Source organism: Trifolium pratense, linkage group LG2, assembly GCF_020283565.1.
Source record: "Trifolium pratense cultivar HEN17-A07 linkage group LG2, ARS_RC_1.1, whole genome shotgun sequence".
In the NCBI taxonomy this organism is placed as follows: Eukaryota; Viridiplantae; Streptophyta; class Magnoliopsida; order Fabales; family Fabaceae; genus Trifolium; species Trifolium pratense.
In genome coordinates, this window is record NC_060060.1 from 10894439 (window position 1) to 10917098 (window position 22660).

General features: G+C 34.4%; 3 protein-coding genes and 1 non-coding gene across 4 annotated transcripts; 2 read left to right on the forward strand and 2 right to left on the reverse strand.

The window, feature by feature from the left end:
• Positions 1 to 670: 670 nt before the first annotated feature.
• Positions 671 to 7882, forward strand: LOC123904154 (pentatricopeptide repeat-containing protein At3g50420-like). The gene is made up of 5 exons (XM_045953846.1): positions 671 to 700; positions 1282 to 1698; positions 3234 to 3359; positions 3456 to 3731; positions 5413 to 7882. Exons 1-5 carry the CDS (start codon positions 671 to 673, stop codon positions 7582 to 7584), a joined length of 3021 nt encoding a protein of 1006 aa, XP_045809802.1. The 3' UTR covers positions 7585 to 7882.
• Positions 2912 to 2993, reverse strand: TRNAS-UGA. The gene has a single exon. It is a non-coding gene; the product is annotated as a tRNA-Ser (tRNA).
• A 2266-nt stretch (positions 7883 to 10148) lies between the features above and the next one.
• LOC123909082 (nuclear pore complex protein NUP58) lies at positions 10149 to 16031 on the reverse strand. Its single transcript, XM_045959856.1, has 6 exons — positions 15435 to 16031; positions 15132 to 15246; positions 14001 to 14468; positions 12124 to 12661; positions 10828 to 10865; positions 10149 to 10643 (listed from the first exon to the last, which is right to left on the reverse strand). Exons 1-6 carry the CDS (start codon positions 15707 to 15709, stop codon positions 10605 to 10607), a joined length of 1473 nt encoding a protein of 490 aa, XP_045815812.1. The 5' UTR covers positions 15710 to 16031; the 3' UTR covers positions 10149 to 10604.
• Positions 16032 to 18220: 2189 nt separating this feature from the next.
• Positions 18221 to 22658, forward strand: LOC123908730 (cell division cycle-associated protein 7). Its single transcript, XM_045959445.1, has 5 exons — positions 18221 to 18646; positions 18741 to 18974; positions 20927 to 21010; positions 21460 to 21589; positions 21687 to 22658. Exons 1-5 carry the CDS (start codon positions 18375 to 18377, stop codon positions 22398 to 22400), a joined length of 1434 nt encoding a protein of 477 aa, XP_045815401.1. The 5' UTR covers positions 18221 to 18374; the 3' UTR covers positions 22401 to 22658.
• Positions 22659 to 22660: the final 2 nt, after the last annotated feature.

Below are 22660 nucleotides of genomic sequence, written 5' to 3' on the forward strand. Positions count from 1 at the left end.
ACTCATTAATTAATGTGGGTTTTTAATTAAAAAAATGAAAAAAAAACTTAAAAGTTGTTATATTTTTATGAACTTACTTAAAAGAAAGTTTTTTTTTTTTTTTTTTTTACTAAAAGTTGTTATTATATATATATATAAAAAAATTCTTATATATATATATAATAACTAATAATAGAGTAACCAAAAAAAAATGAAGATGAAAAAAAAACTAATAATAATAATAGTAACCAAAAAACTAATAATAATAATAATAATAATAATAATAATAACTAATAATAATAGAGTAATCCAAAAAAAAACTGCAATCACATAGTAACGCAAGAAGAATCGCTTTGCCCTAACCCCCAAATTGAAATTGAAAACGAAGAACAATCGCTGCATATGAACGGAACGAAAAAAAAAAGTTTCTTTAAATAAAAAAATTTCTTTAAAAAAAAAAGTTTCTTTAAAAAAAAGTTTCTTTAAAAAAAGTTTTTTTTTAAAAAAAAAAGTTTCTTTAAAAAAAAGTTTCTTTAAAAAAAGTTTTTTTTTAAAAAAAAAAGTTACCGTGAAAAAAAAAAGTTTTTTTCATTTTTTTTTAATTAAAAAATAAATAATTACTGAGTTGGCAATTAAAAATAAATAAAAAATAAATTAATTTCCACGTGTCATGCTACGTCCAGATTCATCCATGTCATATGCACACTTGTTGAGCCAGGGGGTAACGCAAGGAATCTTGACATTACAGGGAGTAATCTCAAAAAAATATTTTGCAGGGGGTATGACACTATATACCCTTAAAATAATGATATCAGGTTGTTAATCCAGCCTAAAATAAGGATTAGTATAACAAAGAGCCAACATGATAGGATTAAAAATAGGTTAAGTTTATCATTTTCTGTTGGTGCACCAAACAAAAGATTTAAATATGATAGGTTAATTTTATATTATCCTGTCTCCCTATCCGGCGCACAAAACGGGTTTAATTGCGCTTAATAAATTTATGATTTTGTGAAAATAAATGATCTCATCAATTTTTGCTACAAGTATAATTTTATCATTTCTCTATCTTATAAACCATATGTTTTTCACCAAATTAATTAATTTCTACTTCAAATTTATTTAATTTTTTTGAAATAGTCTAGTGGCTCATAGATAAGTGAGGAATCCAAAATTTTTGAACCTCAACCCCTTAATAATGTTATGCAGTAGAATTCCAAAGAGAAATGATCTGTCTACAATAAGTGGCTGAAAAAGATTGCTAGCTACCAAACACAACTTGACATCTCTTTCTATATTTAGCCAAAGACATTTCAAAGTGTAGAGAAAATCATAATATCATTATTAAATATGAACCAAAAACAGCAAAAGCATTTTGTTATGGTGCATGGTCTTTCCGTTGGAGCATGGAGTTGGTACAAACTGAAAACACAATTAGAATCTGTCGGTCATAAGGTCACAGCACTTGATCTTGCAGGTTGTGGCATCAACATACAAAAAATTGAAGATGTTGATACTTTTGCTGAATATGCTAAGCCTTTGTTAGAATTCTTAGCCTCACTTGATCCAAATGAAAAAGTGATTCTTGTGGGACATAGCTTTGGAGGAGTGAGTGTAGCTCTTGCAATGGAAAAATTCCCAGAAAAAATTGCAGTTGGAATTTTCTTAACAGCTTTTATTCCTGATACAGAACATACACCATCATATGTTCTACAACAGGTTAGAATTTATTATTGATACACAGCACAATCCATCATATATTTTCATACGGAGAATATTAATCCAATTATCTTACTTTTTTTTAATTATTTCTTTATGGCTATATAGTTCTATAAATGATATATCTATATAAATAGTTGTTTCGATTAGTGACACTATAAATATGAAACACTCTCACTTAAATCTAAACGATTCTAACACTTCACAACCTTTGTGTGGACTCGAGAAAGACACTATTATCTTGTATTTGACTGTTTTTTGCTCAACTAAGTTGACCCTAAATTCAGTTGTTTACCGTTCTCGAATATACCTTGATAATTTGATTTAATTTGACTAAACTAATAGATGAAATATTTTGTTGATTGATCTAAATCTTCACCACCAAATGTAAAGTGGGATATGATAAGTAGATTGTAGAGAACTTTAAATACAGTCATAACTTTATTTATAATGTCTATGTAATATTTTTAAGTGCGCGTAAATATATGTGAAAAAATGGGTGTCCATAAAATTTTTACCGACCTACAAGAGTGAAAATCGACTGTTAAGCCGATAGATGTTATGGTCTATGGGTGTGTATGAGGATAACATGCATGTGTGAGCTTGATTGAGGTTTCACCACTTGTGAGATTGCATACTGAGTTGACAAAATATGAGAAAACATGTTCTGACAAGTGACAATCAACATTTATGTTTGACACGTTTGACTTCCTAACACCAGAGACCGTAAGTCTTCTGGAAAGAGTTCAAAAGGTTATGCATACCAATATTATCTCTTTAAGTCTATGAGTCATGGTTTTAAGAGGAATGTTTTAGCCATTGAAAAAATAATTAACGGCACAATTTGTGTTTTGTTTGTTTTTCATTCATGTGTAATTATTTTATATATATAAAAGAATATTAATCTTAAGGGTCATGCTAAACAATATCCCCAAAACACTTGTTAAACATACTAAAAAAAGAAATAGTACTAGATAAAAGACAAACTTAATCTCAATTTTTTTTTCATATTAATTAATGTCTATAGAGCACTATTTAACATTTCCATAATCTTGAAAAAAAAGAAAAAAATCAAAGTTTTGAATGTGGATCACGTGGTTGGTCGCAAACTAGTAATGGCAATGCATAGTCAAATGTGACACCAATTGGTCAAAATACTTATCGTATACACATTTGTATTTATTGAAAAGAAAGGAAAAATAAAAAAAGTGAACGTCAACAGCAGGGTTCGAACCTGCGCGGGCGAAGCCCAACAGATTTCAAGTCTGTCTCCTTAACCACTCGGACATATTGACTCTTGATGTTAGCAATTCTTAATTAAAATTTAGATAACATTAGTTGTTATAAACATTAATCAACTTTCTCATGCTTCTCAACATAATTGTAGACGCATTGTAACTGCGGAGACAAAAAAAAACTGAGCTATAATAATATAATTCTCATTACAACCTTGATAAATTTGATTTCCATTTCTTTGGTACTAATTTTTATGTTTAAATTTATCTGACATGATCATTTTGTAATATGTACTATAGTATCTTGAGAGATACCCACCTACTGGATGGTTAGACACTGAGTTTTCATTTTCTGGAAACAAAATGTTGTTGCTTCCTGGCACCAAATTTTTGGCCACTAAATTCTTTCAACTATGTTCCATTGAGGTACTTAATTACTTAATTTTACCATCTATCTTTGCACCTTCTTACATATGATTGTTATTATTTGCACCCCATGTACATTTGGTTTTGATTTTGTAGGATTTGGAATTGGTGAAGATTTTAATAAGGAGAGGATCACTTTTTCTTGAGGATTTGTCTGAGGCAGAGAATTTCTCTAAAGAGAGATATGAATCAGTTCCACGTGCTTATATTGTTGTCAATGATGACTTGGCAATTCCTTTGGAGTATCAAGAATGGATGGTACAAAATGCTGGGATTGATGAGGTCAAAGTGATCAATGGAGCAGATCATATGGCTATGCTTTCTAAACCTCAAGAACTTTGTTTGTCTCTTCTTGAGATTGCTCAAAAATACGATTAAAATTAAATGGATTCTATGCTATTTAGAGATCCATTTTATATGTAATTTAAGTAGTACTATATTAATGTACTAAATTGAAAAGAAAAAAAAATCCCGAGAAGTATGATAGGAAAATAACAATGGGTTAATTTAGCAGAAGTCGTTAGACTCTCATAACGTAATGAACTAATGTTTGAATTTTAAATAAAAAATAAGTTCACATTTAGTATTTGACAGTATCTCAAATAAGATTACTTTGGTGGAAGGAACTTCTAAAAAATTCAAAAAAAAAAATCATATAATTATGTAAGAATTTTATCATTCTTTTTATCTAAAGTAATTTTTTTAGACATTACATCATTCTCAACTATAGATTTATAGGTGCATCACATGACAATATCTTGTAATCCAAGACGGTAAATTGCTTTTTGAACAACTAGATAGGATAGTTGTGACTCATGTTAGGCATCACTTAAATTCTGTAGCTCATAGTTTAGCTAGTTTCTCTAAAAAAAAAAGATTTATAGGTCATGTTATATAATCCTTAATTTTTTTTGATAAAATCAAGTTGAAATTTATACATATTTAAAAATTATTATTGCTTTGAATTGTTCTTTAAAAAAATCATTTTTAATAATTTAAGTTTTATTAATTTTGATAAATAAAAATTAATTAAATATTATCTTTGACATTTTCCCAAAATAATTTTTTGTTTGCGATATCATTGATTGAACTTTATTTATCTTCCGGAACAAACATTGCATTATAAGGGTTTTTCTTTTAAAAATTAGAGTAAGACAAAAAATAATTGCATGTGATCGAAGTGAAAAGGATACATTTTTATAAGGACAAAACTTACATACAGTGTCATAGGTGTTGTTTTTACTGTTACCAATCAAAAAGGAACACGTGTACCATGTATACTCTCATCCTAACCCCGTTAACGTTATTTAGAAATCACAGGCTGCAAATTTTCTTCACCACCGCAAGCCTTACCTAGAAAGAACACATTCGTTCACCGCAATTGAAGTGTTTTTCACCATGGCATGTTGCTTGAAGCCACCGGTTGCCAGTGTGAGTCCCCAACCTCCATGGTTGAACTTTCAAAAACAAAACCTCTCATCCTCTCCACGGTTCACCCAATACCCAAGCTCAACGGTGGTTCTCCAATCAAAGAATCAAAGCTTGACCAGAAATTGATTATGAGTAGGAGTGTCAAATATATGGGTTGCTCCTCCATTAAAAGATGAACTTCAGCAACCCTTTATTTTCCAAAAAGAAGAGAATTTATATCAAATCGATATGAAATTGTTGGAAATTTTCCTCCATAAGTTTGCTTTAATTATTGTTAATTATAAAAATTAAATATTGAAAATCAAACCAAAACTATAGAAAAACAATGACATTAGAAAAGTGGGGATGGGGTCTTTCATTGAAATAGAGACACATTATGAATTTGTGTTGAAGAAAAGGGGTTAACGTAGAGAGAACGGCGAAGTGGAATAAAGGAAAACGGAACAAGTTAAACGGCGTTACCCAGATTATATATTAATACACGTGTCGCTTATATATTGTGGAATTGTAAAAACAGCACTTATAGAACTGTATGTAAGTTTTGTCCTTTTTATAATTGCAAAATAAAACAATTCGGTTATTACATAATTGTCCCTTGTCCTTAACAAAGGACCGCAACATAGTATCCGTAGGTTGCGTATGCAAGTGTTCCATGAACAAACTATGTTTCTGTGTAACAGATACTCTTCTGCTACAAAAGTGCAAAATCACAACCTCACTGATAGAGGCGCGTCAACTCCACGCCCTCCTTTTAACTACCGCCAACGCCTATGGCTCCAAATCTGCATTTCTATACAACAACATCATCTCCATGTATTCACGTTGTGGTTCACTCAAAGACTCTCACCAAGTGTTCGACAAAATGCCTCACAGAACTCTTGTTTCTTACAATGCACTTCTTGCAGCATATTCACGTGCATCACAAGAATATTCGATATACGCCTTTAACTTGTATAGCCAGATGGAAAAATTGGGTCTTAGGCCTTCCAGCTTGACTTTTACTAGCTTGCTGCAAGCATCTTCGTTGCGTGGAGATTTGTGGATTGGATTGTTACTTCATGCTAAGAGCTTGAAGTTTGGTTTTTTGAATGATATTTGTGTGCAAACTTCTTTGCTTAATATGTACTCAAATTGCTTGGATTTGAGTTCGGCTGAATCGGTTTTTTGTGATATGAATGAAAGAGATAATGTTGCTTGGAATTCTTTGATTTTAGGATATTTGAAGAATGGTAAGATTGAGAAAGGTGTTTATCTATTTAATGAAATGATGTGGGTTGGTTTTACACCAACCGTATACACATTTTGTATGGTTTTGAATGCCTGTAGTCGTATGAAAGATTATTTTTCCGGGAGATTGATTCATGCACGCTTAATTGTTGGGAATGTGTCGCTGGATATACATCTGCAAAATGCACTGGTTGACATGTATTGCAATGCTGGTTATACACGAACGGCATATATGATTTTTAGTAGAATGGAAAACTGGGATTTAGTTTCTTGGAATTCTATGATTGCTGGGTATTTTGCGAATGAGGATGGAGAGAAGGCGATGAATTTGTTTGTCCAGTTGAAGACACTGTGCTTTCCTAAACCAGATGATTATACATATGCTGGCATTATATCTGCAACCAGTGCATTCTCTTGTTTCAGTTACGGAAAACCTCTTCATGCTCAGGTGATTAAAGCAGGATTTGAGAGAAGTGTATTTGTGGGAAGCACTCTAGTGTCAATGTATTTCACAAATCAGGAAACTGAAGCAGCTCAGTGTGTATTTTATTCAATCCCGGAAAAGGATGCTGTTCTGTGGACTGAAATGATCACTGGTTATTCCAAAATGGCTGATGGAATGAGTGCAGTCAGATGCTTTTCAGAAATGTATCATGAATGTCATGAGATTGATGACTATGTTCTCAGTGGAGTTTTGAGTGTTTGTGCTGACCTTGCAATTTTAAGACAAGGTGAAATAATTCATTGTTATGCTTTCAAATTGGGTTACGGCATTGAAATGTCTGTTTCTGGGAGTTTAATTGATATGTATGCCAAAAACGGTAGCCTTGAAGCTGCATATTTGATGTTTTCTCAAGTTTCAAACCCAGATTTGAAGTGTTGGAACTCGATGCTTGGAGGTTATAGTCACCATGGAATGGTGGACGAGGCATTGAAACTTTTCGAGGAGATTATTAAACAAGGTCTAGTTCCCGATCAAGTGACTTTCTTGTCTCTATTGTCTGCATGCAGCCACAGCAGATTGGTTGAGCAAGGAAAGTTACTATGGAATTATATGAACAGAATTGGTTTGGTTCCTGGGCCTAAGCTATACTCCTGTATGGTAACTTTGTTGAGCCGTGCAGCATTACTGGAAGAGGCGGAAGAAATTATCAACAAATCACCTTATTTTGAGGACAATATTGAACTATGGAGAACTTTGCTAAGTGCATGTGTCATAAATAAAAATTTGAAAGTGGGAGTTCGTGCTGCAGAGGAAGTTTTGAGATTGAATGCTGAAGATGGTCCGACACTTGTTTTGCTTTCTAATCTTTATGCTGCTGCAGGGAGGTGGGATGAAGTTGCTGAAATAAGAAGAAAAATGAGAGGGTTGATGTTGGACAAAGATCCTGGGTTAAGCTGGATTGAGGCCAAGAATGACATTCATGTCTTCTCTTCTGGAGATCAATCACACCCTAAGGTTGATCAGGTGCAGGCTGAATTGCATAGGCTTAAAGGAAATATGATTATAACAGAAAATCATGACAGTGAAGCACAAAATACATGCTATATGAGTTACAGAAGCTAAGACTGTGAATAGATGTGATGTTTTATTTTTTTAAGAAAATGTATATAAAGGGAATGAAGTTTTAGAGGTTAAGGATTGAAATTTCTATCAATAGGGATATTAGATTGTAGTTTGTGCTTATAAAAAGAGGTTGATTACTTTATGGTGTAAATGTTGTGTTACAATGTTCTCTTCTGAAAAATGAGCCAGCCTCAAGCAAGATTTATTTACCGGTTGGACGGCCACCGTGGTGCGGTGCCGGTTTGAGAATGTACCTACAAAAGGCACTCTTATCAGTTTCAATATTATATGATAGTGAATAAAGAATGAGACACATAAAATAAATTAAGCGATGCTCATTAGACTACATACATCGATGGTATTAAACCCCAAAATAAGGGTTGAATAGCTACATTGGTGGATATTAATGTTAGAGTTAAATATGGTGGAGGAGAGAGGGGTTGAAATTATTCAACCAGTTTTTTTTTTTTTTACTCAAAATAATTCAACTAGTTGAAATTTGAAAAAGTGGGTATGAGGGAGACACGTGGCACGAGCTGAGGAATCGATGGGAATTGAAAGTGGGTTGGGTAGTGTGATGGAAATTGATGAATAATCTCACGTGAATTAATAATTTTATGTAATAGTAGAAGACAAACAACGTGAATAACAAAATAGGTTGGGCAATGTGATGATGGGAATTAAAATATGATGTGCATTTAAATAAAAATCAGTAAGTTAATATGTTTTAGGCCACAGGCATATTCTTTTGGACAATTTCTAAACCCACTTCGTATATTTTCAAAGGCACCCCAAAATACTTTTTTTTTTTTAACTTTGTATCATCCCTACACCCGGGAACATATTTTATTCATGCTGTTGAAATCCACACAGTTATCACTGTTTTAAATTAGAGCCGTCTGATCTAAAACGTGGTCCAGATTAATATCAACTTTATTAATCTGAATCGTCAGATTTATGATTAACTGTTGTGATTTAAAACTGCGTGGAAATTGTGTGGTTTTTCACAGCAGTAAAACTCAATCCCTACACTAGCTAGTATCCTACTCTTTCAACCTGTTTTATGGTAAGGAATAATTAATGTATTTTAACCAAATGTTCATTAAATAAAAGGCTTAAATGCAGTATTACCCCCCCTATTTTGAAAAATGCGGAATTTTACCCCCCCTATTTTAAAATGCGGAATTTTACCCCCCCTATTTTATAATTTGTTGGATTTTGCCCCCCCACCAAAATTTTGCACAAAATCTGCTTCTGAGCCTCAAGTTCAAAGCTACGCACAGAACTCAATTTGGATCAATAATTCACCAAACTGGTACCGAAACGACCGCAATCGAGTTAGTTTTCCACAGAATCAAACTCCACTAAATTTGGAGTTACAGAGAGGGATTAATTACTGTTTTAGTGAAGGTCAGTTCAAATTAATTATCGTATGAAACTACTACTGGTATTCTCGTCATTCCTCTCACCCTGTAGCTCATTTTTTAATACTATTTACATGTATGGAAATCTAACGAAATTACCCTTGTTGGCATTTCAATTTCGTCGAATTTGGAGTTACGATGTGTTCGGTAGACGATGTTGAATTTTAAGATCACAAGTAGATTTCTGCAGAATTAGTAATTGGACAGACCTTCACTAAAACGGTAATTAATCTCTCTCTGTAACTCCAAATTTAGTGGGGTTTGATTCTGTGGAAAGCTAACTCGATTACGGTCATTTTGGTAGCCATTTTGTGAATTATGGATCCAAATTGAGTTGTATGCGAAGCTTTGAAGTTGTGACTCGAAAGCAGATTTTTTGCAGAATTTTGGGGACATACCTTCACTAAAACGGTAATTAATCTCTCTTTGTAACTCCAAATTCAGTGGGGTTTGATTATGTGGAAAGATAACTCGATTATTGTCATTTCGGTAGCTGTTTGGTGAATTATGGATCCAAATTGAGTTGTATGCGAAGCTTTGAAGTTGTGACTCGAAAGCAAATTTTTTGCAGAATTTTGGGGGACATACCTTCACTAAAACGGTAATTAATCTCTCTTTGTAACTCCAAATTCAGTGGGGTTTGATTATGTGGAAAGTTAACTCGATTACGGTCATTTCGGTATCCTTTTGGTAAATTATTGATCAAAATTGAGTTGTGTGCGAAGCTTTAAAGTTGTAACTCGAAAGCAGAATTTTAGGGGGGGCAAAATCCAACAAATTATAAAACAAGGGGGGTAAAAGTCCGCGTTTTAAAACAGGGGGGGTAAAATTCCGATTTAATCAAAACAGGGGGGGCAAAACTGCATTTAAGCCTAAATAAAACATATGATAAAATTAAGCTATAAGCTAGCTTATTTGCATCACCAAACACACCCTTAGTGTTGTACAAGCAATACAATAATGTGACACAAGTGATAAATATTTGGATTATTTAACCATTTTGTTTAGGATTTGATGATCTTTGACCGATCCGTATGTAAAAACATTTGTTGGCTCAATTTATTTTAAATAGATTTCAATTATTTCAAAGAATCAGTCGTGCATTTAATATCTTATGACCACAAACAAACGGAACTTGAGTGAAATTAAATTAACACTCGGCATTCTAAAATAAAAATCAAAGATCAATTATCCTCATATAAATACATCAGTAAAATGGAGCCATACTACCTTGGATATAAGATATCTTTTACAACAAACACAATGAATGGTGGATCAAGCTCAAACTAGAACCAGGAATGAAACTATAGCTACAGAGAGTCATGAAATTTAGCATTCAAATGACCTAACCTAGACAAATGTTAAATAAAATGGGTTGCTGTAAATGCCTAATGGAACAACTCACAACGGACTGAAGCAACGCAGAACACGTTCAGTGCCCTCAATATAGTGTCTACATTCAAAGACATTAGACTAATAGCAAAAATCATTTTAAGACCATCTAACAAGGAAAGTCCAATATTTCAAGTGGTACATCCATATTTGTTTGGTAGCAGAAAAAGATCCCATCAACTTCATAATTTCAGACTGCTTCTATTAGCGCCGAGCAGTTCTGGATTTTGGCCGTGGATTTTTCTGCATTAACATCATAGGAAATAAGGCTTAGAGGGTGCAACCAAACAAGCCATAGCATATATTAAAAAAATCAGTAGATCACAATGCTTAATTATCAAAGCTGATATGACATAATACACTAGGATTGTTTTGACTAAAACAGGAATAGTATATTAATAAGCCCGAGAAGCTAAAGTTTACTTACAGATCCCCCAAAGCTTGTTCCTGATCCTGTTGCAGCACCTGAGTAAGAAAAATTGGTCAAAGTGATATCAAGATTAAATTAAGATAGATGAATGAAATCCCAACCACCCTCCTTTTTTTCTTGTCGTAAAAAAAATGAGAGGGAGGAGACATCATTCAATTTCTTTTTCATTGCATCAAGTTCAATAATAATCTATGCTGTCAATCGGCACTATAGCAGGCGATCACGGAGTCGCAGAGCGGTGACGAGGTCATGTGCGACACATTCAACCGGCAAGTCGCGTTCAACAAAAATTATTTCAATGACTGGTTTGGTTATTATAAACAGTTATTTCAATGACCTAAATGCAAACAAAAATTGCTTCACAAAATCTGTGATCTCCCAATTTTTCTTCAACGTTCCATTACATTGAAGAAAAAATTAAAATAAATGAACCTAAAAAGCTATGAAAAGCTACAAAGAATTGAAAACTGTGATCTCCCAATAAAATCATTCTGCACCAACTGCATTGAAAACCAATATTGGGCACATATAAAGCTACGAAAAGCCTTTGGTGCTAAGTCCAATCCACAAGACACAAGTAATTCCTTTTTAAGTATAAGGAGCTGCATGTGTGTGTGCGTGTGCGCGCGCTTCCAAAGTAAGTATAAGGAGCTGGTCATTTAGCTCGGGCATTAAGTTGTGGCCTAATTGGTCCCCGAGTTTAACATTTTCTATATGTGATCTAATCAATTAAAGAAAAAAAAAAATATATATATATATATATATATATATATATATATATATATATATATATATATATATATATATATATAACAAATTAAGAGAATTCACCAACGACAAAAAAAATGAAGAGATTTTCAATATGTGATGTGTCTTTCTCTTATATGTGATATGTTAGTTAATTCTTATACAATACTATTTTTCCCTTACAAGTCACAAGATTCTATTTTGCTTAGCAAGAAGCAATGAACATTCGCCTTATCAAATTCCTAATAATTCCTTGCCTGAACATTTCCAAAATCCCAATCTTGCAGATTAACCCTTATTATTTTCGCTTGTACCATTCTTTCTCCCAAATATTCTGTAGGAACCCTATGAAAACTTAATTTTGATCTTTTCAGTCCTATGTCTTCTGTTGGGGGAAAGAATGGTACAAGCAAAAAAAGTCCCATGTCTTCTGTTGTGCTGCATTAGCCCTGATTTTCAAAACAATGTTCCATCTAAAACAACTACATGTTTTGCTAAAACTTCGAAAATTAGATAACTAAGAAAAAGTATGACCCAAGAAAGTACCTGAAGCAAACGGAGTTGAAAAGAGTGAGCTTGGAGCCGGAGTTGAATTAAACAGGGGAGTATTATTACCGAACAGAGAGGGAGTTGGTGTCGCACCAGGTAAGGAAGATGATGCAGAACCAAAAATTGAGGATTGTGGTTGAGGCGTAGAACTGGATGATGCAAACCATGAGGGTCCTGTAGCAGGAGTTGTTGGTGTTGCAAACAACGATGGCATTGATGATGATGGGGCAGAAGTCGGTGTGCTAAAAAGAGATAAACCACTTCCTGTTGACAAAGATGAAGTTGTTGCAGCGGTCTGTTGGGAAGTCAATGCTCCTTGAGTTCCTGAACTGGAAAACAACCCGGCAACTTGAGTTGAGGGTTGTGAATTTGCAGGTAAATGCAATGTTGGATGAACTCTTTTTGATGCTGCTTCTTGTCGTGCAGTTTCTCGACGATCAGCCTCTAGAAATGGATCATTCACCTCCCCGCGGCGGCGCTGATCAGCTAGGTATGCTGATTTCATAGATTCCATGTACTGGTGAATGCTCTCCACCTGAATAAGCATTATTAAATAACACATTATTATTATTTTTGAACAAGAACACATTATTATTATTACTATAAATTAGAATTGGTAAATATTATGGAGCACAGTTTTATATCTGCATGAAAAAAGTTTGAACAGCAGGACAACCATGTGTTATCATCTCTAATACACACAGTTTTGCTCTAGTTTGTTACAAAAAGCAGGGAATGGAAGACGGTGCAAATCAGTAAAGTATAGCATTTTGATAGGAATTGTCATTTCACATATTAAACAATGAAGACTAGCTCTTTACAACAGAAACTACCCTATGGCAGAAAAGCAAGAATGTTTTCTCTGCCATATGGCAGAAAAGCAAGAACGTTTACTCTGCCCTATGGCATTAGCCACCCTATGACTAAGAAAACCGATCTGATACTACCCCCATTTCACCAAGCTCCCCCCATAAAACCCCCCTACCCCCATGCACCCCACACCCCTTCTCCAACATTCTCTTGTTACATGTCCATTATGTTGGACATTATACCACTTTTTTCTCCTAATAGACTTCTCCAAACACATTTCAGTCCATCCCTTCCTCTTTTCCTTTTCTGGTAGTCTTGGAGCATTATCAATGATTTAAAGGTACGTCATAATTGCACATATAATTATTTCAAATTTAAAGCAGTGTAAGCATGTAGACAAGAGGCAAATGAATGAACTGCATAGTAGAACAAGTTTCAACAGAAGAGCCCATAACTTGACATGAACAACAACAACCAAGCCTTATCCCACTAACTGGAGTCGGCTACATGGATCAAACGACACCATAATGTTCTATGAAGTACAATATTTCTATCCAACTCATTAATCTCTAGATATTTCTTGATAGTTTCTCCAATAGTTTTTCCAGGTCTTTCTCTATCTCTAGTGATTTGACTCCCGTCGATCTGGTCTACTCTAAATAATTACTCCAAAATCCACAGGTCTTCTCTCTACATGCCCAAACCACCTAAGTCTAGTTTCCACCATCTTTTCTACTATACGTGCTACCCCAACTCTCTCTCTCTAAAGTTGCCATTTTTAATCCTATCATGTCTAGTCTTACCACACATAACTTGACATGAACATTTGGAAGAAAAAACAATCTTTTGGTAAGTTAAACTAAAAAGTTGATAAAAACAAACGTAAGATACAAGTGATTAAAGTATCAAGATTCAAAAGTTCTACTTTCATAAATGTTCCATGTTATATTTGGAAAAGTAACAACGAATAGATGGAGTTAATTCATAAGATCATAACGAAATGCATACTCTCATAGCTGTATGGTGTGATATCATTTAACAAAGTTATATTAGTTTATCTTTACCTTTGCAGCCACGTGAACAAAAAAGTCATGCACATTTGTCATGACTTTCGGAAGAGATTGCAATAACGAGGATCCATTACCGGAACCGTTTTTTTCAGAGTCTAAGAGAAGCAGCTGCTCTAACTCTTGAATCCACTGATGACATTCACAAAGATATTTCTCAAATCTAAGAACTGTTTGTTGTAAAAAGGGTGATGGTTTCTTTGGAAGACCACTGTAGAAATCAAAAACAGGCACTATAGATGTAGATGTTGGTTGGATGCTCGAACTAGGTGCTGTGGCTCCAGGGGTCTGTGATGGGGCAGTGGCACTTGATGCTCCCCCACTGGGATGAAAGAACCTTGGACGTAGCATCATAAAGGAACGAACAGCAACCTCTGTATTACGTAACATATCCTTAACAGCTGACATCAGTTCCTGTAGTAAAGTTTTCTGTCGTTCCATAGCAGTGCTGATTCCGCCAAGTTCCTATCAAACGTCAGAAAATATCTGTTATTTCATGAATAGATCACATTAACCATTTTTGAATGCTAATAACTACACACTTCCCATAGAGGAGAAACAAAATAAATTCAATGCTAAAATATCATACGCTTTTTCCCAAATGAACTAACTAAATTTTATACACTTCTTTCATAGTGATAGAAAGCAAATCACACAAGTCAAGAGCAAACTATCAATTATTTTTGCTATAACTCTCTACCGACTTTATGTTATAAACAAGTAACAAAAAATTTAATTTAGTTCTGTGGTCATAGGCTCTTGACAGAGGAACAATAGGAAATAGCCAGCACTAAGCTCTTGTTTAGCTGCACGCGAAACTCTAGTAACAACAGTGACTCTGTTAATTGTAAGCAGAACATGTTTAGCACATAAACTCAATATCAAACCAAACCATACACACGAAATTTAATGTGCCGCAACGCAACTAGAAAAAATTAATCTTTACTCTTTTTCATGCATATTTAGCACATAAATTCAAAACAAAATCATAAACAAGTATTCCCATTATGCCTCAACTAGAAAACATCAACCCAAATTTTTTGCCAACATAAAATTCATATTATTTATTAGTTACAATTAACAAACAAAGGCAACGGGAAACAGTAACAAAGTGGTGTAATAGAGAACCTGAACAATATGGCTTGCATCAACCTCAAATCCATCGTTTGAAACAGACGAATCATAAAGACGATTACACTGATCAAGTCTCTGACTTTCATCTCTATACTCCAATATCCGTTCCCTGTGTAACAAATAACAGTAATTAACCAACAATCAATAAAAAACCTATCTTTACATCGAAAAAAACAGTAATTAACCAACAATCAATAAAAAAACCTCTCTTTACATCGAAAAAACAGTAATTAACCAACAATCAATAAAAAAAACCTCTCTTTACATCGAAAATTAAAGCCGAGAATTATAACATACTCAATCTGAAGTAGATATTTCTGGGAATCGGGATGTAGATCCGCCCAATTGGTGCTGTAACTCGCCGGAGTTCGATCATTAGTGAACAAAACTAATTGTTGCTGCTGTTGTTGTTGCTGCTGTTGTTGAGCTTGAAATTGTTGCTGCTGTTGTTGTTGTGGCTGGAACAAATTACTCTGCTGCTGAAAAGGAGATTGTTGTTGTTGTGGTTGAAATAATTGTGATTGTTGTTGTTGTTGCGGTTGTTGAGGAGTGGAGAATAAAGAAAACGACATTGTGAAAGACGAAATCAGAGAAGTGAAGAAAAGCCGTTGTTAAACCCTAGAAAACAGAGTGAGAAAAATTGAGGGGGTTCAAGCGTTAGTTGAGAATCTTTGTATATTCACCAATGAATAAATACTTGTTGTAATCGAAATTGTTGAGAGAATCTTTGTGTTCTTGATTCGCAAATCTCAAACAAAAAAATTGAGAGAATCTTTGTGTTCTTGATTACCAAATCTCAAACCAAATTTTCAAATCCCGCCACCGTCCACAACAATATGCGGGCGTGCCTTGTGCTAAAAAAAATTAAAAATAGGTTCTTTTTTTTTTAATGTCTGCGTGCATTTTAGTACTTTTCAGGTTTATTTGCCACTTTTTTTTTTTTTGTAAGTGTGTCTACAATTTATTTATTTATTTTTGCTTTTGCCACCACTTTAATCTAGTTGAGGGTTGTAACTTTAATCTAGTTCAGGGTCAATTATGATATCAAGAGGTTTCATCTCCTTGATCGCAGTTGTGGGGATCGAACTATGTTACTCCATATTGAATTTATCGTCAATTACCACTGAATTAATTAATGGTTGATTAAATTTTATTTTTTTTAAGTGAAAGGATCAAGAATCAAACTTCGTCCTACATACATGTGATATTCCTATCAATTAATTGGATCGAATGTCATATTTGAGAAAGTCTTTTTTTATAATAGAAATCTTCAATGATGTTGATTAATGTAGAATTAAAGACGTTACTAAGTTTGATTACAACTTTTTTAGTTTTTTTTTTTATAGTACATGGATAAATAAATGTTTGATTTTTTTTATAGTTGGATGGATAAATTTGACCATAGTGTCAATAGAGGGAATCTTTTATCTTCTCTAGTAATAGTAGGAATGAAAATGGAGAAGATGTTTGTTGTGGATGCATCACAATTTTTATTGTATTGAGTTAGTTATATTTCTATTAAATTTTTTGTTTAAATTTGTTGCTGTTTTTCGGCAGGTGTTGTGGTTCGGTGTGGATCTTGAGGTTTGGTGTGGTCTTGGTGCTACGGTGGTGAGTTTCGTTTGGAGTGGTGGTGGTGGCTGGAGGTTTTTGGTGAGGTTTTCGTTTTTGGTGGTGGTGGTCTTGGAGAACTTGTGGTGGTGAGTTTTCTGTTTTGGTTTTTTGGACTGTGCGCGTGTTGTTCGGTGCGTGTTCAACGAAGTAATGGTGGTTGCGACAGATCTGAGTAGGAGCGGGTGGTGATGGATGCGACAAATCTGAGTTAAGGGGTGTGGTGGTGAGGTGTTGATGTAGCGGTGTTGGTTATGGCGCCGCCCGATGTGGTTGATGTCGTGTGTGATTGACTTTCGACGGTACGAGATTCTCTGACCGCTTTCAAATCTGTTGAGATTTGCTAGATTTTTTTAAGTTCCTGTTGGTTCCCAGATCTGTTGAGACTTGCAGGTCTCTTTGTATATTTGGCTTATTCTACGTCGGTGTTGACTGTTTTGGAGGTAGACTACGAATCGAGACTTGTCGACCTAGGTTTTCATGCTACCGTTGACCCATCAATTTTGGCTCACAGAGTTGCTTCTTGGATTTTGATGGGCCGATCACTTTTGATTCGAGATCGGAGTTAGAGTCTAGTGGAACTTTGTAGGCCGAGTTGATGTCTTCTTTCGTGGTCTGGAGAACCTCTATTAGGTGGCGCCCGTTTTGGTTTTCTTCATTGGTATTCCGCTTATATACGGCGCCTTTATTTTATAGTTATGTTTTTCCAGACATTTGTTCATTTTGTGCATAGATCGGTTTTAATAATAATATATTTGCCATTAAAAAAAAAGTTGATGTTAACCTCAAGTTATCTGTTACGTGACATATTTCACAATGAGAAAAAATTATTTCACATGACATATCACTTTATTTCTTTTTCTCATTTTATAAGTCATTTTTTCATACAACATTTTATAAAGAAAAATGCTATTTAGTAAGAAAATTTTTGAAAAAAAAAACTTTTTACGAAAAAATTATTCAAAAATACAAATTAACTTAACGTTAGGAACCAAAACTGAACGCAAAATAATTTTATAAAAACAAAAAATATAATAAAACTAAACTTAAAATATTATCATTTTCATTTTGTGAAATAAAACTTGAAGCTAGTAGTTCTTAAGTATAGAACAAAGGATAGCTATGATTGACATTATTTTCGAGCAGAAGCCACATTATTGGATTCAACATTTCATTTTTTTTTTTTTTTTTTGGGTTTATAACTCTCTGGTTCCTAGGGGAAAGAGGCCCTAGTAGTCCAGAGTTCGGCCGCGAGGTAAGTAAAGTCTGGCCAAGAAATTGTTCCACAAAGGAATCGAACCCGGGTTTTCCCGAAATCCGTCCTTTTTGGTGAAGCTCATTAACCACTTGAGCTCAATGACTTGGTTACATTTCATTTTATATTTTTTTTACACAACATTTCATTTTAGTTTAAGAACATTCTACTTATCCATAACTACTATTAAACCCTAAAATATTAGTATATTTACTTAGGGTAGTTCAATAAATAGTCAAAGAAAGACCATCACATTTTGTCTTCCCTAGTCTCTACTGTCCTTTCCAAATTCCGAATCAAAACCCACTCAACTCGACCGTTACAGACTCACTCTCCGAATTTCAAACTTCAACCTTCAAAATCATCCAGCAATGCCGCCTCTGGGAAAACGAAGACGAAGAGAAATCGACAACCCTCCTCAACCTGTGATCGCAATGGACAATCATCAAAGCAAAAAGTCTGAATACGAACTCGCTAGAGAAGAAAGAATCCGTGAAAATCGTGAAAGAATGGGAAAATTTGGTATTTTCGACCTTTCACTTTCCCTCAAGCTCAAACCTAACCCACCTTCACGACGAACTCCATCTAACGCCAAATCCCCAATTTCTATTATCCCACCTGCCCCTTCTCGTCGATCTTCCAGGTTCTTCAATTTTACTTTCATTTTCGTCTTAAAAATTCAATCTTTTATGTATTTAGCAAAAAATCAATATTTAATTTTGAAATTTTGGTTTTAGGTTACAGAATGTTGCTCCTATTAGTTACTCTGAAGTGCCAGTGAAGAAAGAAAAGGGTGAGAAAAATACTAGGGTTGTTATTGAAGAAGGTTCTCGACCTGAGATTTATACTGAAGAGCATGAGAAGCTTTTGGGGAATACTGAGAAAACTTGGGAGCTGTTTGTTGATGGTGTTGGGACAGATGGGAAAAGGATTTATGATTCTTTTCGAGGGAAAACTTGCCATCAGTGTAGGTAAATGTTACTCATCAATATACTTCCATATTTATCCATAAACAAGTAATCATTGTGTATGATGAAGTGCACGTTTGGCAAATTGGTATCGCGGTGTGTTTGACAAAATCACGGTGTCCTACTTATGTTTGGTATCAAGGTGTGTTTGCCAAAATCACGATGCATCACTGATTTGGACAAACTCACCGTGATACCAAACATGCACAAAGTGTAACTTTGGCAAAATCATTGGCTCATTGTGATTCTGACAAACTTATTGTGATACCAAACATGCACGAAAATAATTTGTTCATGAGTTGTTTGAGGTAGATTGTCTGCCATGGTATGGTTTTGCCATTTAATTAATTTAGTGTCTCAGTAGCACTATCCAGACATACATTGTCTGCCATGGTATGGTTTTGCCATTTAATTTAATTAATTTAGTGTCTCAGTAGCACTATACAGACATGCTTTTCTTGCTTGTGACATACTTTTGATAGAAATTAATAAAAAACTACTACTACTACTATTTTTTTGGTCTGTGTGCTTGTATTTTATGTACTGTGTTAGTATATTATAACAATGCTTTAATTTAATGGTAATTGGTAAGTGCATTAATTTATTTTTTGTTAAAAATAAGATGTTGCTATCTATTGTTAGTGTATGACAGCCATTATATTGTATTTATTTTATGTTTTTCTGTTGTTGGGGATGCCAGTATTAAGTGTATTTACGTGGTGTGCCAGTGCCGTCTTCACGTAGAATAGGAGAGTGATAAGATAATTGTTATGTGGTTTTTAAGAGCGTTCATGTGTACTACCTCAGGCTTTAGTGATTCCAAAATAGAAAGGATTGTGGTTGGTAATGTTGTCATAAAGAAGCTATAGTGTAGCAGAATCTGTACAAACCACTACTGTTCTGCGATAGTATAACATGTTGTCAAAAAGAGGTTATAATGTAGCGAAATTTGAACAAATCACTATTTTTGCGATCAACAATCGACAATACTGGTGGTTGACCGTTTTAAAGTCAAGAATTTGTTGCAAGTTTAACCTAATTAGAGTTGATTTTAGTTAAATAACTGTTAAATGCAGCCTGAGTGAACTTGACTCCGTCGAAATGAAATATTGGAGGGAGTTTATATCTCTGCAAACATATGGTGCACTGTTTCAAGATATGCAACAACAATTTTGTTAAAGTGACTTTGGGAAATAACATTCTCTAGTTTGGTGCAGGTGTTTTTTTTTTTTTTTAAAAAAAAAATCTGGGTATTATTGCCCACTTTTCATTCCTATGTGACAGGGTGGTCATCTAATATTTCATTGGAATACAAGTTATTTGAAAACTCAGCCAACTATAACTTTCAACACCACTTCATTAATCATTATTATAGCACATTTTTCTTCGTCTATTTTTGGACTAAATAAATTTTAGAAACATTCATAGGAATATTAAGTACTTACCAAATATATTTGCGTATTGTACTTAATATTATGAAGAATATAAATATGATCCGATAACTTGAAATAATATTGCTTGTAGTGATATTATGAAGAATATAAATATGATCCGTTAACTTGAAACAAACTTCTATTTGGAAAAACATCCTTCTTGTTTCAACTTTTAAGCCATTAATTTTATATACAAAGAAAGTTAAGTGTCGGAGAGGGGGTAGGGGATTTCTTACAATGTGGGTGTCATGTTGGAGAGTTAAGGCAGAGAAGAATTTTGCAGGAGTGTTGGGTCTTTTGACTTGGCTGCTGAAGAGAGTTGTGGTATACTGTGGACTTGTTTTGTAAGACTCTTTTGAAGTTATATCCATTAGTAATGAGTTTTCTTTCTTTTTCTTCACAAATCATAAGCTTTGTCCATAACTATTTTTACCATGCCTCATTCATGTGATGTAATTATGTGGTCTATCTGTCTAATTTTCTTGATGAACTTGCTCACTAAATGAAAATAAAATTTTGTAGGCAAAAAACTCTTGGTTATCGGACATGCTGTTGTGAATGCAACATGGTCCAGGGGCAGTTTTGTGGAGATTGCTTGTACATGAGGTATGCTTTCTACTTATTTCTTCCGTAACATCTATGGTAAGAGAGATATTGCAGTTTCCTAGTGCTGATTTGGTTGGACTTTTTAATGGACAAATCAGGATAATGTTGATTGTCGATGCTCCAGTTTCTAAGTTGATACTTTCCCTATCTTTCTTGATTTCTTGAATAGTAAAACAGGTTGAGATAACTTTGGCGAGGCTGATGTATTAGCCATTAGGTGTTCATTTCAATTGTTATTGTCTTTCTTTGCAAATATGTCATTTGAACCATGTAATGCGTCTTTGGGTTTTTTCATGGATATGTTTCAACTCTGGCATAATTTATGCATAAAAAAAATCCTGAAAATGGTTTTAGATGTGTTTCCACGTGTGTGTGGGTTAGAGATTAATGATATCTCGGAGTTAACGTAACCTGATACGGCGCTTCATTTTCTTATCCTGCTCTTGTAGATATGGGGAGCATGTACTAGAAGCCTTAGCGGATCCAACTTGGAAATGCCCAGTTTGTCGTGGAATTTGCAATTGTAGCTTATGCCGTCAAGCAAAAGGATGGGCACCTACTGGGGCTCTATATAAAAAGGTTATTCCTGATTCTCAAATCTTAACCATAATCTTGTTACTCTTAGTTGTTTTTCAAAAGATCGAGTTTTAGCTGAATAAATATCGCCTTGTTTTAGATATCACGGTTAGGTTACAAATCAGTTGCACACTACCTCATTCAAACGCGGCGCGCAGATACAGATGTTGAGAAAAATGACGATGCTTCCAACCCAGTTTCAGCTAAAAGGTCACTACCTTTCTCTGATGCCGATGACAATAAGTCTCATGAGGTCAATGAGAATAAGCTGGGATCAATGCAGTCTCTAGCGGAAACTGATGGTGACGGGGTTGTAACAAAGAGGTCGTTGATTTTCCCTGATGAGCAAGACCAGGTTGCAAAGCTTGAAAAAGTTGAGGGTTTGGATACCATTGAGCCACTTGCTTCCCATGAGGTCAATGAGAATAAGCTTGGATCAGTGCAGCCGTTAGCTGAAACAGAAACTTATGGTGACGAGGTTGCAACAGAGAAATCGTTGATTTTCCCTGATGAGCAAGATCAGCTTGCAAAACTTGAAAAAGTTGAGGATTCAGATACCGAGAAGCCACTTGTTTCTTCCACAAAAGCAAGCCCAGATGAGCAAGATCAGCTTGTAAAGCTGGAAAATGTTGAGGGTTCGGATACCGTTAAGCTACTTGCTTCTTCCACCAAAGCAAGCCCATATCAGCAAGATCAGATTGTAACACTTGAAAAAGTTAAGGGTTCGGATACCATTAAGCCACTTGCTTCTTCAACCAAACCATGTCCAGACAGTATTGCTGGAAGACTTAGGTCTAGGAGAAAAAATCCATGATGAGGATAATTTACTTAATTTAACCCGGGGGGCATGTTGAAGAGAACATTCAACATTGTTTTTTGAAATTATCAAACTTGATAATTTGGTAAGAAAACCTCTTTTGACATAGTAGTAGTTGTATCAGTATGCGAAAGTGAAACACTACAAGTATCACTATTTATTTTGATTAGAGGGAGTAGTATTATGTCCATTTCTCTTCAAAAAGGTTTAGTGCATCAAAGGGAGAATATTCAACATTGCGTTTTGCAAATATCATA

What these genes read in the sequence shown, in the direction of transcription:
- LOC123904154 (XM_045953846.1), top strand. Translation starts at nt 671, where the DNA reads ATGTCATATGCACACTTGTTGAGCCAGGGG. An exon ending in CATCATATGTTCTACAACAG is followed by an intron (nt 1,699 to 3,233) that starts GTTAGAATTTAT and finishes TATGTACTATAG; the next exon opens with TATCTTGAGAGATACCCACC. An exon ending in TTCAACTATGTTCCATTGAG is followed by an intron (nt 3,360 to 3,455) that starts GTACTTAATTAC and finishes TTGATTTTGTAG; the next exon opens with GATTTGGAATTGGTGAAGAT.
- LOC123909082 (XM_045959856.1), bottom strand. Translation starts at nt 15,709, where the DNA reads ATGTCGTTTTCTTTATTCTCCACTCCTCAACAACCGCAACAACAACAA. An exon ending in AAATATCTACTTCAGATTGA is followed by an intron (nt 15,247 to 15,434) that starts GTATGTTATAAT and finishes TTTGTTACACAG; the next exon opens with GGAACGGATATTGGAGTATA. An exon ending in TTGTTCACGTGGCTGCAAAG is followed by an intron (nt 12,662 to 14,000) that starts GTAAAGATAAAC and finishes ATGCTTATTCAG; the next exon opens with GTGGAGAGCATTCACCAGTA.
- LOC123908730 (XM_045959445.1), top strand. Translation starts at nt 18,375, where the DNA reads ATGCCGCCTCTGGGAAAACGAAGACGAAGAGAAATCGACAACCCTCCT. An exon ending in AAAACTTGCCATCAGTGTAG is followed by an intron (nt 18,975 to 20,926) that starts GTAAATGTTACT and finishes AAAATTTTGTAG; the next exon opens with GCAAAAAACTCTTGGTTATC. An exon ending in GGAGATTGCTTGTACATGAG is followed by an intron (nt 21,011 to 21,459) that starts GTATGCTTTCTA and finishes CTGCTCTTGTAG; the next exon opens with ATATGGGGAGCATGTACTAG.